The sequence below is a fragment of the Piliocolobus tephrosceles genome, chromosome 19, assembly GCF_002776525.5.
Source record: "Piliocolobus tephrosceles isolate RC106 chromosome 19, ASM277652v3, whole genome shotgun sequence".
In the NCBI taxonomy this organism is placed as follows: domain Eukaryota; kingdom Metazoa; phylum Chordata; class Mammalia; order Primates; family Cercopithecidae; genus Piliocolobus; species Piliocolobus tephrosceles.
In genome coordinates, this window is record NC_045452.1 from 47066023 (window position 1) to 47084952 (window position 18930).

At 45.5% G+C, this 18930-nt stretch overlaps 1 protein-coding gene across 1 annotated transcript in view; it reads right to left on the reverse strand.

Moving 5' to 3' along the window:
• HUNK (hormonally up-regulated Neu-associated kinase) overlaps nt 1-18930 on the reverse strand; it is a 124800-nt gene that overhangs the window by 13490 nt on the left and 92380 nt on the right. The window contains exons 6-8 of the mRNA XM_023189426.1: nt 16761-16896; nt 10419-10581; nt 2579-2662 (exon numbers count right to left, since the gene is read on the reverse strand). Of these exons, the coding sequence (XP_023045194.1) occupies nt 2579-2662; nt 10419-10581; nt 16761-16896 (383 nt within the window). The remainder of the gene's footprint in view (nt 1-2578; nt 2663-10418; nt 10582-16760; nt 16897-18930) is intronic.

Genomic DNA, 18930 nt, shown 5'->3' on the forward strand with positions numbered 1-18930 from the left:
GTCTGGTTCAGAGCGTGCTGGATTCAAGACCCCTTCGTTCATGCAAGAGAGGGTTAACATTTAGTAATCAACTGGCCAGAGGGGTCTAGAGTTTGGGGGCATCTGGGTCCTCATCACCTGGCTCTCCGGCTTTAAGCCTGAAAGGCACACCTGGGCTTTTGGCTTAGCTCCTGCAGCCATAGCCCACCTTCCAAAGAGCTTGTCTCCATCCTCATCTTCCCCGGGCCCCACAGCCTGTCTTGAGGAAGGGGCATCCAGCCTGGGGTCAAGGCCAAGGCCCACCGTTCCTCCCCTGCCCCAAGCATCCTTCTATCAAGGACACGTTCTCTCCCTTCACGGCAGCGTCACTGATGGACAGGTACATGCTCACTGACTTCACTTCCCCCTCCCCACCCCCAAATCCACGCAACCTCTCCGCTGCCTTTGGCACTTCACGAAGCTGTTCTTTCTAACATCCTCAGGACAACTAGCTGCCCAGTAGACAATGCTGACCATTTCATGTGTGACCTTTCCTCTGTTCCCACAGCCCCCCCGGTCCCCCGCCGGCATCACTGCCTTCTGGCTGCTCCACCCCCTGCCCGGCCACCCCCTGGCCCTCATCTTTGCCAGTGTCTCCTCTCCCTCTGCCCCAGGGTCTGTCTGAAATGGAGACCCGAGCCATTGCCCACCTCGATGCTGGGGTAGTTCCCTCTCCTGAGCTCCCGTCACATTCACACACGGGGCCCTGCAGCTGGGCACTCCCTGTCATCAGTGTCCCTGGACACCTGCTTCACAGGCTGCCCAGGAGCCCAGTGTGGGCCCCAGTAACCACCATGCTCCACTGCAGTCCTGCGTGCAAGACAAGCCCAGAGAAGAATCCTTCCAGAGCGATGGGCACCGCTCACGGGATCAGGATGAAAACTTTACGTCGGAAAAGGAGAGGAGAGGCCAGGCCCAGTGGCCTCACTGGGGCATAGACAAAGGGTCCCTTTTTGATCCCTTCTCAAATGAAGGAACCTCTGGGTGGGTGATATGATTTGTCTGCATCCAAATCTCCCCTTGAATTGTAAAAATCCCCATGTGTCAAGGGCGGGGCCGGGTGCAGATCACTGAATCATGGTGACGGTTTCTCCCATACTGTTCTCATGGTAGTGAATAAGTCTCACAAGATCTGATGGTTTTATAAAGGGGAGTTCCCCTGCACATGCTCTCTTGCCTGCCGCCATGTAAAACATGACTTTGCTCCTCATTCACCTTCCGCCACAATTGTGAGGCCTCCCCAGCCGTGTGGAACTGTGAGTCCATTAAACCTCTCTCCTTTATAAATTACCCAGCCTCGGATATGTCTTTATTAGCAGCGTGAGAACAGACTAATAGACCTGGGTGTCCCAGGAGAGAGGTTCCCGTGGCAAGGACACTCAGGGGACATTAAGAGGCTCCAGAGGGGAAAGGGAAGGAGGTTCCGAGGAAAATCACTGAGAGAAAAAAGAGCTCCCTTGGCAAAAAGTGAATAACGGGCCCTGAGGCCGCACCCCACCCCTGGCCCCCTCCCTGGATCTGGAATTCACAGGCACAGTCTCCTAATAAACATGGATGTGGGATCCGGCCACAGGAGCCCAGTTTTTATTCTGAAATCAAAGAGCCGTGGTCTTTTTCTCTAGGTACGTCCCAGGTTACATCAGGTCACCAGGGACTGCTGGTCAGGAAAGCCTGCCTGATCCCAAACTTTCCTGGTCCTCATCTCACTTTCTTCCGATGCCACGTGTTACACACAGCTCTATTTTTAAGCATCTCGTTTTTTTCTAGCATTTGCATTTTTTTCTTTTATTTTTAGTTGACGCATAATCATTATATATCTTTTTTACGGGACAGAGTGATATTTCCATCCATGTATTCAATATGTAATGATCAAATCAGGGTGATCGGCATATTTATTACCTCAAATATTTATCACTTCTTTGTGTTAGGAGCATTCAAAATCCTCTTTTAGCTTTTTGAATATATATAATAAGTTATTGTTAACTACAGTCACCCTACAGTGCCACAGAACACCAGAACTTATTCCTTCTGTCTGGCTGTAATTTCATGTTCGTTAAGCAACCTCTCTCCACCCTCCCTTCCCCCTGCCGTTCTAAGCCTCCAATAACCACAGTTTTACTCTGTACTTCTATGAGATCAGTTTTTGCTAGTTTCACTCACATATGAGTGAAACACTGAAACATCTCATTTTCATTGTGGGAGATCCTGACAGTGGTTTTCAACTTTGGCTGCTTACTGGAACATCCAGGGAGCTTTAAAAACTCCCGAGACCCGAGTCTCAACTCCCAAGACTGGATGGAACTGGTCTGAGGAGCAGCCTGGGCATCCAGATGTTCAAACGCTCCCCGCGACTTTAACATGCAGCCGGAGCTGAGAACCATGGTTTAGACACCGCGAAGCCAGTTCCGCTGTAAACCATTTCTCCAGGGCTCCATTATGAGTTAAGTATGTGTCTTTGGCTACTTCAGTGTCCCACAGTAATTGGTTTCTTTTCCAATCACTGCGAATGGAAATCCACCCTTCCTAAGAGACCCTGAGGTTGGCTTCAGGGATCACTCACCTCACAGGACTCCTTGGGGGCCCTGTACTTTTCTATCTGGTAGAGCCGGGTCTTGTAGCAGAGGCTGTCCTGGATGTCAGATTTCTACCAGAGGAGAAAAGAAAAAGCACAGCTCAACTCTCAGAAATAGAAATGTCCATTAAGCAGTCATTAATTTTTAAACCAGGGCTTGGCTGAGAGAATGCTGGAAATGTTTGGCAGGCCAGTAAATTGCAACATAAAGTCTCACCCCAGGATGGCCTGCATACAGGATGCAGCGTGGGGTGAGCCCTGGGCGCAGAGTTGGGTCACCTACTTGTGTTACTATCACTGCCAGCAAAGGGCCAGGTGACCCTGAGTAGAACGCTGCCCTTGCAGGGCCTCAGTTCTTTTATCTGTGCAGTAAGACTACTCAAAAACATGTATGTAGAAACCAAGAAAATGAGCTGGAAAGAATAACTTATTTTATCGGACCACTACATAGAACATGGATCTTGCTTGTTTGCTTTATTTTAAAACAGCACACGGCCGGGCGCGGTGGCTCATGGAATCCCCAGCACTTTGAGAGGCCAAGGCGGGTGGATCACCTGAGGTCAGGAGTTTGAGACCAGCCTGGCCAACATGGTGAAACCCTGTCTCTAGTAAAAATACAAAAATAGCCGAATGTGGTGGCACACGCCTGTAATCCCAGTGACTCGGGTGGCTGAGGCAGGAGAATCACTTGAACCCAGGAGGTGGAGGTTGCAGTGAGCCAACATCATGCCACTGCACTCCAGCCTGGGTGACAGAGTGAGACTCTGTCTCTCAAGAAAATTAAAATAAAAATAAACAAAAAACAAAAAACAGTGCACACACACACACCACACACACACACGCACACACTGCTCCCCACTACCACCACCCAAATGAAAGCCACAACAATTCCTAACATAGCTCAAAGAAGAAGACAAACAACTGCACTGAAGCTGAGGTAGGTGCAATCCTGTCTGGAAATGGGTGAAATAAAAACACGGATTAATTAATCAATCAACCAACAAATAGTTAATAAATGCCCTTCCAGGCTCTCTCTCTTAAAATACATGCTTCGTGGTTTTAAAAAGAGGAAACGAAGAGAGAAGGGAAGAAATGGCCATTAGGAGATAACATTTTACTTTTTAGTTCATTCGACTGGGCTTCAAAATTATACAAGGGGTGTAAATAATTGGTTGATAAGATTAATAACTGGGACAGTGCATACAGTACAATTAAATTAGCCATGTGCGGAAATTACTGAGCAGGTGATTTGTCTGTAGGGATTAATTCACTCTAGTTAAAAACAGTCACTCGCCTAGAGTGTGGATTCTCAGACTAGGTATGCCCTATGATTTAAGCATTAAATGTGAAAAAGACATCATAAAACTCACAACTGGTCTGAGAATCCACACTCGAGGCAAGCAGGTGTTTCTAACTAGAGTGAATTAATCCCCACAGACAACTGGTTCAGGAATAAGACAAAGGAGCCCACTCTCACCGCTTCTATTCAGCATAGTACTGCATGTCCCAGCCAGAGCACTGAGGCAAGAGAAAGAAATTAAAGGCACCCTCAGAAAGAACAGCTAAGGAAAGCGGGGATTAATACCTAGGTGATAGGTTCATCTGTGCAGCAAACCACCACGGCACATGTTTACTTATGTAACAAACCTGCACATCCTAAACATGTATCCCGGAGCTTAAAATAAAAGTAGAAGGAAAAATACAAATAAAAATATTTGGGAAATTGTTAAAATAAATAAATAAGTAAATAAAAGGAATCAAAATTGGAAAGGAAGTTCAATATACGATCTCATATACAGAAAACCCTAAAGACTCTACCAAAAAACTGTTTGAACTACTAAATGAATTTAGGAACGTTGCAGAATGCAAAATCAATACACAAAAATCAATAGTGTTTTCATACACTAACAACAAACTATTCAAAAATGAAATCAAGAAAGCAATGCCACTTACAATAGCCATAAAAAAATCAAATGCTTAGGAACAAATGTAACCAAGGAAGGGAAAGATCTATACACTGAAAACTATAAGACATTGATGAAAGAAATTGAAGAAGACACAAGTAAATGAAAAGATTGCATAGACTGGAAGAATTAATATGATTAAAATGTCCATAGTATACTAAGCAATCTATGGATTCAATGGAATCCGTGTCAAAATTCCAATGATGTTTTTCACAGAAATAGAAAAAAAAAAAAAAAAAATCCTAACATTTGTATGGAACCACAAAAGATCCTAAATAGCCAAAGTCATTTTGAACAATAAGATCAAAGCTGAGGCATCACACCACCTGACTTCAAAACATATCACAAAGCTATAGAAACCAAAACAGCATGATACTGGCATAAAAACAGAGACACATAGACCAATGGAATAGAAAAGAGAGTCCAAAAATGAATCCATGCACTTATGGTCAATTACTTTTTGACAAAGCTGCCAAGAACACAGAATGGGGAAAGGAGATCTCTTAAATGTGCTGGAAAACTGGACATCCACAGAGAATGAAATCAGACCCCATCTCACACCATCTGCGAAAGTCAACTCAAAATGAGTTAAAGACTTAGGCCTGGGCCACAGTGGCTCATGCCTGTAATCCCAGCAGTTTGGGAGGCCGAGGCAGGCAGATCACCTGAGGTAGGGAGTTCAAGATCAGACTGACCAACATGGAGAAACCCCGTCTCTACTAAAAATACAAAATTAGCTGGGCATGGTGGTGCATGCCTATAATCACAGCTACTTGGGAGGCTAAGGCAGGAGAATTGCTTGAACCTGGGAGGCGAAGGTTGAGGTGAGTGGAGATCTCGCCATGGCACTCCAGCCTGGACAACAAGAATGAAACTCCATCTCAAAAAAAAATAAAAATAAAAAAGAAGACTTAGGCCCAGGCCAGGTACGGTGGCTCACGTCTGTAATCCCAGCACTTTGGGAGGCAGAGGCAGGTGGATCACAAGGTCAAGGGACCATCCTGGCCAACTTGGTGAAACCCCATCTCTACTAAAAATGTAAAAATTAGCCGGACATGGTGGCAGGCAGGCGGCTATAATCCCAGCTACTCAGGAGGCTGAGGTAGGAGAACTGCTTAAAGCCAGGAGGCAGAGGCTGCAGTGAACTGAGATCACGCCACTGCACTCCAGCTTGGTGACAGAGCCAGACTCCATCTCAAAAAAAAAAAAAAAAAAAGAAGAAGAAGAAGATTTAGGCCCAGTGTGGTGGCTCATGCCTATAATCCCAGCACTTTGGGAGGCCGAGGCAGGTGGGCCACAAGGTCAGGAGTTTGAGACTAGCCTGGCCAACATAGTGAAACCCTGTCTCTACTTAAAATACAAAAATTTGCTGGGCATGGTGGCGCGTGTCTGTAGTCCCAGCTACTCAGGAAACTGAGGCAGGAGAATAGCTTGAACCCGGGAGGTAGAGGTTGCAGTGAGCCGAGATCATGCCACTGCACTCCAGCCTGGGGACAGAGTGAGACTCCCTTTCAAAACAACGAAATGGCCAATAGGTATTGCTCAACATCACCAATCATAAGGGAAATGCAAATTAAAGCCACAATGAGATACTGCCTCACACCTGTAAGAATAACTTTTATCATAACGATGGAAGATACCACATGTTGGAGAGGATGTGGAGAAGAAAGAACCTTTGCACACTGTTGGTGGGAGTGTAAATTAGTACAACCATTATAGAAATCAGTATGGTTCCTCAAAAAATTAAAAGTTGAACTACCATATGATCCAGCAATTCCACTTCTGGGTCTATATCCAAAGGAAATGAAATCAATACGTTGAAGACACATATGCACCCCCACCCCATGTTCAATGCAGCATTATTTACAATAGCCAAGAAATGGCTATTGTGTCATCAACGGATGAATGAATAAAGAAAGTGTGTGGTACATATATATAATGGAAAACTATTCAACCTTAAAAAAGACAGAAATTCTGTCATTTTTGACAATATGGATGAACCTAGGGGACATAATGCTAAGTGAAATACGCTAGGCACAGAAAGACAAATAGTGCACGATCTCACTTATACACGGAATCTAAAAAGTGTAGGTCATAGAAGTAGAGAGTAGAATGATGGGGCTGAAGAGGGTTGAGGGAAATGGGCAGAAGAGATATTGGTCAAAAGATACAAGATTTCAGTTAAACAGGAGGAAAAAAATTCAAGACACTACTGAACAATGTGGTGACTATAGTTTATAACAGTGTATTTATTCTTGTAAATTGCTAAGAGAGTAGATTTTCATGGTCTCACCACAAATAAATGATAAATTTGTGTGGTTGTACATATTTATTTAGCTTGATTTAGCCATTCCACAATGTATATATATTTTAAAGCATCATGTTGCACAGGATAAATATATATAATGTTTTTGATCAATTAAATAAATTTAATTGAAAACTACCCCCAAACCTTTTCCAGTTAGAATGACACCAGCTGAGTTTCCAGAGAATGTTCTCAGAAGACAAAGCCCCGCTCTGCTTTGCAACACTCCCAGCCCTGATACTGGGCAAAGGAGACAGGCAGAAATGCAGCAGCTGGCAATACATCCAGGCACATCAGGACACAGCCTAAGAGCTTTAGGCCAGGCGCAGTGGCTCATGCCTGCAATCCCAGTGCTTTGGGAGGCCTAGGCAGGCGGATTGCTTGAGCCCAGGGGTTCGAGACCAGCCTGGACAACATGGCGAAACTCACCTCTACAAAAAATAAAATTAGCCTCGACTTACCAGGCTCAAGCGATCCTCCTGCCTCAGCCTCCTGAGTAGCTGGGACTATAGAAGGATCGCTTGAGCCTGGGAGGTCGAGGCTCCAGTGATCCATGATTGTGCCACTGCACTCCAGCCTGGGCGACAGAGTGAGACCCTTTTTGTTTTGTTTTGTTTTGTTTTTAAAAGACAAAAAAGCTTCAGACAAAATGTCTCTCTTGCTTGGCATGAGCTATGTTGATTGTTTAAGGAGACCGTGAATGACAAAAGCTTGTATCTCTACATGTAGAAGTAACTATAGGAAAGGTTTTTTTAAAACCCAGGACCCCTCCATCTTACTTGGTCAGCACCTGAAGAACTAGTTCCACCAAAAGAAGAGTGTTCGGAACTGTTAACTTACTTGAGAAAGTAGCAATGTCATTCTCTAATAAGTGAAATCATGAACTTTATGATATAGTCAGTTTCATGAAAACACATTTGAATAACTAAGTTTTGAACAGTATTCATCACCTGAAAAAGAAAATCAGTGCATTAACCCTCTTTTCTTCCTTTTATCTGAAGACTATTTAAATTCTTAACTTTTCTCCTCTATAGCATGGTGGTGCCCAAATGGTATGACCCTGATCCCTTATGTGTGAGAAACTTGTAAGCAGGCACCTACAATATATGCATTTATAAATTATAAGCATGTAACATTGTACGAATATATCATGTACACTATAAGATATATAATAAATAGAAATTTTAAAGTATGAGAAAGAAGTTTGGGGAATATGGTCTTTTTACAAAAGAGAAATGAGGTGGAGCATGGTGGCTCACACCCGTATTCCCAGCACTCTGGGAGGCCAAGGTGGGCAGATTGCTCGAACTCAGGAATTCAAGACCAGCCTGGGCAACATGGCAAAACCCCGTCTCTACCAAAAATACAAAAATTAGCTGGTCATGGTGGTGCGTGCCTGTAGTCCCAGCTACTCAGAACGCTGAGGTGGGAGAATCACTTGAACCCAGGAAGCAGAGGTTGCAGTGAGCCGAGATCATGCCACTGCACTCTAACCTGGGTGACAGAGTGAGACCTCATTTCAAAAGCAAAAAAAAAAAGAGGGCCAGGTGCTTTGGCTCACGCCTGTAATCCCAGCACTTTGGGAGGCTGAGGTAGGAGGATCACTTGAGGTCAGGAGTTTGAGACCAGCCTGGCCAGTATGGCAAAACTCCATCTCTACTAAAAATACAAAAATTAGCCAAGCCTGGTGGCACGTGCCAGAAGTCCCAGCTACTCAGGAAGCTGAGGCAGGAGAATCACTTGAATCTGCGAGGCAGAGGTTGCAGTGAGCCGAGATCGTCCCACTGCACTCCAGCCTAGGTGACACAGTGAGACTCTGTCTCAAAAAAAAAAAAAAAAAAAATTAAAAAAAGATAAATGAGAGAGAAACAACTTCAAGTCCAGCATGTCTTTTATGTTCCTTGTGATGAGAGAACAGAGAACTGCTGTGTGATACAAGAGATTTTCTTAATCTCCTCAACATATAATAAAATAAAATAAATAATATACTATATGTTGAAAGTCCTGTCTTTCTGGATTTGACATCTCTTCTCCAGCAGCCTTCTATGAGGAAGGCAGCCACCGTGACACCATCTGTGAAATCTAACTCAAAGCGTGACTCCGTCCCCATCAGAGAGGTGCCACCCTATCGTACAGAGCACGTTTTTCCCCCCATAAAACACTGTTAAAGCTTTTTACTATTGAAAGTATTTCTTCTCATGTAGATCTTTCCTTTGGTGGTTCACAAAAAAAAAAAAAAAATGTAGTTCTGTGGATAATTTCCTGCGGAAGCAAAATCTGGCCAATATTCTGAGCTAAATCAGCTTAAAAACATCTGTACCTTCATCCAAATGTTTAACCAACCTCCCATGGAGCATCTTCGTCTGTTCAGCAATGTTTTCTAGATGGCTCCCAAATCGATTTGCTAACAAAAGACACACACAGACCACCTTGTCCTCTGGGTATTAATTTGGCCATCTCCACCATGCCAGCGAGAATATCATTTCTCCAACTGCTGGTAGATTTTTCATCTTTACCTCTCATACAGAAACCTCAGAAAGGCTTCTAAGACTATCTTCTAGTAAAATTTAGTGACATATTGGGTTATCACGTGATTTCAAATAGCACACGTTCTGGAAGGTAAATGTCTTCCTAACAGTGACAACTCCACGTCATCAGATGTCAAGGTGCAACAGGCCCAGGGTGAAGATGGTCCTTCGTGACCGTGAACACTCAGTAAAATTTCAGATGGGCTTCCTGGCAATTCTGAATTTCTTCAGCTGACTCCCTGTTAGAGCTGGTCAGCACCCACCATTCTGAGTAAAAGCATGAGCTACCGTATGCAGACTCCATATTGTCTTGGATCCAATTTGCAGAATTCTTTTTAAGCCATTGTCCATTTGGAGAGAGACGATTTAAGGCACATACATTCCCTTACCCAGGCACACAGAAACTGCTCGTGGCAAAAATGATGAAGGGGACAGGGTGTCATGGTCCCACCATCCACTCCACGCTGTGGAAACTCCAAATGTACCTCACAGGTGACACCGGACACTTGGACTTTCTGACACTCTGACTGAGGGAAGGTGTCAGAGTCAGGCCAGGGAAGTCCTGGCGTGACTTCCTTATTTTCTGGAGAAGTTAAACCTAAATAGTGGCTTTCTCATATATAGTACCATAGTTTAGAGACAAATGCCCGGGAGGCACTGCTACCTAAGTTTTATGACCAGAGAACCCTCCAATGCCCACAGCGTGGGGAACCCGAAGAGCTAAGAGGCAGCAGAACAACAACAACAAAAAAGGCAACAGAGAAGCTGTTGAAGGGAAAAGAGGCTTGAACCCCTCCCAGTTCTGCCCAGGGCTTAACTTGGTGGGAGAGTATTTGAAAAACATTGCAGATAAAAGGCACTCCCTGAGAAGCAGGTTTAGCTATGACTTTATCCCGCATTCAGAAAACTCAGCCTCACATTAGATTAAATTAGCAGCTTGGATCAAGTGTCAGTAACCGAGAAACACTTTGGGTGTAGGAGCTCTTTTTTCCACAGACAGCAGAGACGATCGCCTCTAGGGTCGCACTTACCCCTGACAAATAGCGCTCCAGTTTCTTGTTTAAGAGGAAGTAGATGGCCAGGATGTGGCAGGCGCGGTTGGAGAGCACAGTGTTGATCACGTCGCTGTTCTTGTAACCCAGCTTCTCGGTCATGTGCAGCACGACGCTCGGGCTCAGGTCTTCCAGAGAAATCCTGCCAGGCGCAGAGAGAGGACCAGTCACCCCTGCACTTCACGCAGAGTCCCACACAGACCCCCTGGGCAGAATCAGCTTCATTCATTCACTCATTCATTCATTGACTTGAGTTTTTATTTTGAAAATGTTCATGTATTCAGAAAAGTGGAGGAACAGTACAATCACCTTACGTATACCATCATGTGGATGTACCAGTGATCACTTTGCCATACTTGCATTTTTTTTTTTTTTTTGCTGAAGTATTTTCAATTACAAACATCATGACATTTTACCCCTTAACCCTTCAGTGTGCACCTTCAAAATCCAAAGATGTCCCCTGCAGAACCACAATACCATCAACATACCCAATAAAATTTTAATAATCACTTAATATCAGCTAATACCCCGATTATATTTAAATCTCCCAACTGTCCCCCAGATTTCCTTATGATCACACATTCTTTCCTTAAAATGTATTTGTTGCCATGGGCAGAAGCCACCTGGACTCTGGTTTTTGGGGTGGAAAAGGAAGGTATTCAGAAACTAGCTAAGTCATGTTTAGAGGAACAGAAAGAGCTCATAAGTTCTTACATGGGGGGTCCAGGGCTCAGCTGCAAAGCGGGGTGCTCTCAGAGGAAGACAGTTAAAGCTACTCCACAGGCGTACTATGACGATAAACTCCTTGAGACACATTGGCAAAGATATACCAGGCTTCATTCATCTACCCATTCATTTGTTCACCGTCCCAGTGGGGAAGAGAGAATGTAAATTCACTTAGTCATCCTGATAGTCCTATGAGTAGGTACTATCACTATCCCAACTTTACAGATAACGAAACCAAAGCCCACAGCAATGCAGTACCTTGCCCAGGGTCACAGAGACAGGAAGTGACAGCCCTAGAATTAAGAACTGGCAGCCGGGTTCAATGTCTAGATGCTCACTGCTTCCCAAATAAACAGATACATCCATCATCATCATCATCATCATCATCATCACCACCATCCAATGGCTACAGAGACTGAGAAATCAGGGGGAGGGCTCCAAGGGAGTGTGTGTGCTGGCAGTGGGGCTGTGTCAAAAAAACATTCTACATCCCTTAAGAGTGATACAAAGAATGACGGCATTGTGAGCAAACCGTCGCAAGGACAGAAAACCAAACACTGCATTTCTCACTCATAGGTGGGAACTGAACAGTGAGAACACTTGGACACAGGGTGGGGAACATCACACACTGGGGCCTGTCGTGCGGTGGGGGAAAGGGGAGGGATAGCACTAGGAGATATACCCTAATGTAAATGATGAGTTAATGGGTGCAGCACACCAACATGGCACATGTATACATATGTAACAAACCTGCATGTTGTACACATGTGCTCTAGAACTTAAAGTATAAATAAATAAATAAATAAATAAATAAATAAATAAATAAAAAAGAGTAATACAAAGAGGGCAACTGGAGCAGAAAGCAAGCTTATCTGGCTGGAGAGCTGCTAGCCTCCATGTCAAGGGGTCTGAAGACATTTTGGATGGAACCTCAGAGCTATAATGCCCAGAGAAACCCCACAGGGTAGCCCCATAATTGTAAAGAAGAAGAGACTATGCAAGTTCTCCTGTAGGAAGAGAACTTGCCCAGTTCACACGGCCGGCTGGCAGGGGCACCGAGAGCAGAACGCGGTCTCCTGACCATTGCCTGCCTCCGGTCAGTGTAACCTACATCAGTTCTCCCTCTGCTCCATTTGCCTAAGTGCCGTCCCAAAAAACAAACAAATGAAAACACACCCAACAAACAACGAGATCAGCCTTCCTCATTCCTGTTTGCCACAAAATTACACATTCCAGATAACAGGTGGGAGAGGGATGGGCATGATTACTGGTTTAAAAAGTATATTAATAACATGTCTGTTTTTTAAAATAACTACTTGAGGTCTACCAAAACAATGCAGAGCGAACAGTGGTTTGGAAATACCCGGGAACCCCAAGAGCAGGGCACCCCCAGAGGGCATGGGGTATTCTGAAGAAAGGTCAGTAGTGTGGAAAGGAGGGGTATGCACAGGGGCAGACACCCCATCTCTGCCTTTTATGTCCAGTATGTTCAAAAACGAGCTCTGCCATAATGTGAATGGTCAGCTGACTCTGGACTGAGAGGAACAGTTTAAACATTTTCCAATAAACAATGCATAAACCTGGGGCTCTCCAGTATCACTTATCAAATCTGTACATGGCTGCATGTTTGGATGACATAGAGAATGGTACAACGTTCCAGAATACTAGGTATTATCTGAATTGAGCAAATTTACATGCAATCTGTTTTGATATCATGGATCTAATTTGGTCTAATTCTGTCTTGTATTGCCTGTAACCTCCTCCCCTCCCACCAGTTCCAAAGCTAATTGGAGGGGTGGAGAGACTGTCCAGGCCCCTGCAGGGAGACAGAAAGAGGCAGCAAGGTTGGCTCTGTACAAATGTCTGAAACCCAGCACTTTAGGAGACTGAGGCATGGAGATTGCTTGGGACCAGGAGTTTAAGAACAGCCTGGGCAACACAGCAAAACCCCCATCTCTACAACAAAAATAGAAACACTTAGCTGGGGATGGTAGTACATGCCTGTGGTCCCTCTACTATAGAAGTTAAGGTGGGAGGATTGCTCAAGCCCAGGAGTTCTAGGTCACAGTGAGCTGTGACTGAGCTACTGCACTCCAGCCTGGGCTACGAAGGAAGACCTGTCTCAAAAAAAAAAAAAGAAAAAAGAAAAAAAAGGTCTGCACCTGAATCAGGAGGGGAGCTGGGCACCTAGCAAACATCTGTTGACTGACTGGCATAAACACTTATTTACAAAAAATTTACTTCCAAAGACATTTCCCTCTTTGCTCTTAGAGATCAAGTTGGCGGCTGAAATGACTTCACAGGAGAAGGCTTTACAGAAGAGTGATGTAAAACGTGAGACCTTTATTTTCCTTACTTTCTCAAAAGGAAAATATTGACAACACTTAAAATACATCTGGGGCGAGGTATGTTGGGAAACTACAAAGTATACTTTATAAAGAAAATATTCCTTTCTCTGCTTGTATGTTCTCATTCCCTTTATCTACATGCCAGTAAAACCAGAAAAATAAATATAAAAAACACATTTTTTTGTCTTAAAGATAAAGGTTTTTCAAAATAAACACTGTAAATAACATGTACCTCCCCCAACAGCTTAGAATTCTGGTTCCAGGCCAGACACGGCGGTGGCTCACGCCTGTAATCCCAGGACTTTGGGAGGCTGTAGCAGGTGAATCACTTGAGGCCGGGAGTTTATGACCAGCCTGGGCAACATGGTGAAACCCCGTCTCTACTAAAAATACAAAAATCAGCCAAGTATGGTGGTGCACGTCTGTAATCCCAGCTACTCAGGAGGCTGAGGCGGGAGAATCGCTTGATCCCAGGAGGCAGAGCTTGCAGTGAGCCGAGATTGTGCCACTGCACTCCAGCCTGGGCGACAGAGCGAGACTCTGTCTCAAAAAATAAAAATAAAGAAGAAGAATTCTGGTCCCACTACTTAAAAACCAAACACTGATTTGCCTCTAGTGTGAAATGAGCAATGGGCCTCACATAAACAGAAGACACGGAGTGCTGTTTTCCTTAGCACGTGAGATCTCAGCCCGTTTTACAATCCACTGTACCAGCTTCATGTGTGGCCACTGTGCTACTGACCAAGTCCAAAAGCAAAAACCGTTACACTAATCTGGCAACAACAGGATAGGAGTTTGAATTTACATTTTAATCTATCAAAGCCTGTCTGCAAAATGTGGGAAAGCCACAAACATGAGATGTCGTCTCCTAATTCTTTGTGAATGAAGATGCAGCCAACAAGGAGGGGAAACACCATCTTTCTAACACCAGCTCCACTTTCTCCAGCAGCTGCCACATTGAGTGGATTGATTATGCTCATTTAGGAGGTGATTACATGAGCTTAATGACTCATGTGGCCACCACCAAGGCCCCTCCTTTAACAGAAAGCATACCTGCGTGCTGCTCTCCATCATGAGTAGAGATAATGAGGCAAGGTCCTTTCAGCTTTGCTCCCTGCCTCGCTTTAGAGTAGTATTTCTGGTGTCTGTTTCAGATCCTGGCCCACATCGAGCTGTTATTGGAAAACAGCAATCTATTTCCAGGTTCCCTTGGTAACCTAAGTCACCTAGACTTTGTTTAAATTACCTCCCATGAGCCAAATGCTAGAATTCTAGATGGCAACAGAGTGAAACCACCTCCTCGCTGGGCACGGTGAGTGTAAATTTGGCACTGAAGTGTGGATGCAGACTCCCACACCCCTTTAAACTTTTTCTAGAGCTTCCATCCCAAGCAGAGCCCTGCCTGGCCATCTTCTTTGAAGGACTCAGCACTTCAGCTTTCATAAGGCTTGGCGGGTGTTTCTAGACCTTTCTAGGCATTGAAACTATGACTACGCAGGATACCCTTTTCTCTGCCCTTTCAGTCTCCCACCTGCCCCTCTGGGTCAGTGGTTCTCTTGCCTTCAGCCAAGCCTGGTCAAATGTACAAGACACCCTAGCTCTAAAGGAAGAAGGAAGGCGGGTCCCAGTCTTGGAAGGTACTGAGCCCATGTGGTCTCCTTATTTGCACGAAAACAGCCAAAATAAGGGCCTTCATTCCCTTGCTCAGGTTAGTTAGAAACAGGACAAATGAGTAGAAAAAAAATATACAAGGAAATGTTTTTGGCCGGGTGCAGTGGCTCAAGCCTATAATCCCAGCACCTTGAGAGGCGGGAGGATCGCTTGAGCCCAGGAGTTTGAGACCAGCCCGGGCAACGTGGCAAAACCCTTTCTCTGCAGAAAAACAGAAAAAATGGCCTGACATGGTGACTCACACCTATGGTCACAGCTACTCAGGAGGCTGAGGTGGGAGAATCCCTTGAGCTCAGGAGGTGGAGGCTGTAGCGAGCTATGATTATGCCACTACACTCCAGCCTGGGTGACAGAGTGAGGCTCTGTCTCAAAAAAAAAAAAGAATAAAGAAATGTTTTTGAATCTGTAGTTAGCGCACCAACATAGAGAAGCATGGGCTGCCACAGGGAACCCGTCAGTGCTCCTGTGCTGTGGGTTCCTGTCTGCAAACTTTGCTTAAAGAACCCTCCTCATGGAAACTGATAAAGTGGGAGCCTTCACAGAAAGTCCACAGGGACACCCGGCCTAAAACGAGTGACTCCTACGCCTTACCTTCCTGCCTCCCACATTTTAAAGCAGGGGTCTTAGGGCTGAAATAAACATCAAGAACAAGGCAGAAGAAGGCATCTAAGGGTGGTTTGGAAAGGGAAGGGTGATCCCATGTGTTTCTGTCTGATGTTGGCAGGTGGACTCGTGAGCTGATCACACACATGCAAACACATTCACACAAAGACCGGCTGGGCACGTTGGCTCACACATGAAATTCTAGCACTTTGGGAGACCGAGGCAGGCGGATGACTTGAGGTCAGGAGTTCAAGACCAGCCTGGGCAACATGGTAAAACCCCATCTCTACTAAAAATACAAAATTAGCCTGGTGTGGTGGCGCGTGACTGTAATCCCAGCTCCTCAGGAGACTGGGGATGAGAATCACTTGAACCCAGGAGGCAGAGGTTGCAGTGAGCTGAGATTACACCACTGCACTCCAGCCTGGGTGACAGAGCCAGACTATGCATCAAAAAACAAAACAAAGACATACATACACAGACAGACAGACACACACACACACATTTACACACAGAAACACAGACACACAACACATACACACAGACACAACACCCAGGCACATGGAGACCCAAGCATAGACATTGTCTCTCTCTCTCTCACACACACACACACACACACACACACACACACACACACTCAAGTCACAGCTAGTCTCAAAGTTCCCTTTGTGTGAACTAGAAAGAGGCACCCCCTGGGAAGACGCAGACCCTCAAAGCCTGGATGTCAGCCTCCATTCACCCCTCCTCCAGGTGCCCCTGCAGGGTACAGGGCACAACAGCACATGGTGGCCCTGTCTACGCTTCCTCTTGTGGATGTGTGGGTGTGGGTGTGGGTGTTTGTGGGAAGGGGAGATAGCCAAGAGAGAACACGGCTTTTCCTTCAACCGCGGACAGCTTTCTGTCCGGAACTGCTCGGGGCTCACAGGACAGGCCCCATCTCTCCCGAGGAGTCCCTCTGGGTGCACGAAATTACCTGTTGGGATAGGTGATGCTACAGGGCACTTTGCCCGTGTAATTCTCATTCAGCCAGCGATTCGCCAGTGCCTGCTGAATATTTGGCCTCTTCACAGGATCCGGTTCCAGGAGAGAGCGCAGGAAACTGATGGCGCCTGGGAGACATTCGGGAAAGAACGCGCGCATGTTACAGGCTGAACGCAGACACCAGTGAAAGCCACCATCCCAGGGCACTCGCCACCTCGCCTGCCCATCCCGAGCCACTGCTGGGGTGATCTCTGCGTCTCTGGGCAGGATTCTGATTCAAGGATTCATAGAGCTTGGTTTCAGCCCTACCTCCCTTCAGAGGGGTGGGAAAAATCCCGTTTCTCCCTCTCTCTCTCTTTACAAAGGACACACCACATATCCAAAGATTTAAGTTCTCTGTCCAAGGGGAGCAACTGGTACATGATAAAGCAAGAACCAGTTTGGGTCTTCCCATTCCCTGCGTTTCCCAAGACAACCTGTGGTCTTTTCTTGTTGCTTACAGGTGAGCCAAAAAGATGTTCTACTGACAGGCTTGCAGGAACGAAAAAAAATAAACAGAAAACGCCTGCTCGCAAGGAAGGTTTTTGGGTACTCAGGGAGAAGCCAGAACTGTACAGGCATCCTAAGTTAGACCTCCCAACTGGGGACCACAGGACACTCAGAGTCTCAAGAGGCCAGAGAGGTCCTGCTTTCTGATCCTTTCCTTTAAAGCCATTCTATATGGCCACCCACCTCTTCTCCAAACTCGACGATGCCACACCCAGGCTGCACAGAGCCCACGCCCACCCAGCGCAGTCAATCAGGCTATCAAGACACCAGAGCGCCACACATTTTTGTTAAAGTGTTAGGAAACCTCTGCATTAGTGACCCAGACTTTAAAATCCTAGTTTGTGTAAAAAGTTCTAGTGAAAACCACACTGTGAACCCATGTCTGCCTGACGGGTGCCTCCTTTTGCACTGTCTCTTAGGGGACTCTTAGGGACTGCTTAGATGGACAGGATGCTAATATATTTTGTCTTTCTTTTTCAAGCCTCCTGAAGTTCACTGTATCACATTAGTCATGCTGAGCACACTGTGTAAGGAAAAGATACGAGAAACTGTTGAAAACCTATAAAACCCCTACAACCCCTTTTCCTTCCATCCCAGGGAAAAATAGTGTTTTGTTGTTGTTGTGTTTTTGAGATGGAGTCTCGCTCTGTCACCCAGGCTGCCTCCCGGGTTCAAGCAGTTCTCTGCGTCAGCCCCCCGAGAGGCTGGGATTACAGGTGCCCGCCACCACATCGGCCTAATTTTTGTATTTTTAGGAGAGACGGGGTCTCACCATCTTGGCCAGGCTGGCCTTGAACTCCTGACCTCGTGATCCACCCGCCTTGGCCTCCCAAAGTGCTAGGATTACAGGCGTGAGCCACCGCGCCTGGCCAAAAATAATGTTTTAAATGCCCTGGGTTTCCTCTCATTTCACAAATATTTACAGAGCACTTGTTGTCCATTCAAGCACTGGAGATAAGCTAATTCATCTCTAAGCAGAATATTTGCATCCTTTAAGATTATAACAATGGAGACAACTGTATGAGAGGTAAAAATGCGTTTATAATGCACATGAAGCCTTTTATTTTGTATTTATTTTATTCATTATTTTTTATATTTGGAGACAGTCTCACACTGTCGCCCAGGCTGGAGTGCAGAGGTGCGAACATGGCTTGCTGCAGCCTTGATCTCTCTGGCTCAGGTGACCTTCCCACCTCAGCCTTCCAAGTAGGTGAGACTACAGGCATGCACCATCAAGCCCGGATAATTTTTTTATTTTTTTGGTAGAGATGGGGTTTTGCCAAGTTGCCCAGGCTGGTCTCAAACCCCTGAGCTCAAGCGATCCTCCTGCCTCAGCCTCCCAAAGTGTTGGGATTAAGTATGTGAGCCACCACACCCAGCCCATGAAGGCTCTTCTAAGGCTACAAAATTGTTCAGCAGGAGAATATACAGCATACCCCCATGTGGGCAAAGAATGTCACGGATGACTTCAAAATGCAGACGGTTTGTCTTGCTTGACTTGTGGGACTGTGATATTTTCTTATGCTATAGCCCTTATTTTACAAAGTATTGCTATAATGTTCTTGCAATATAAAGAATTCTTTTATGTAGCTCTGTACTTGATTTCCAACATA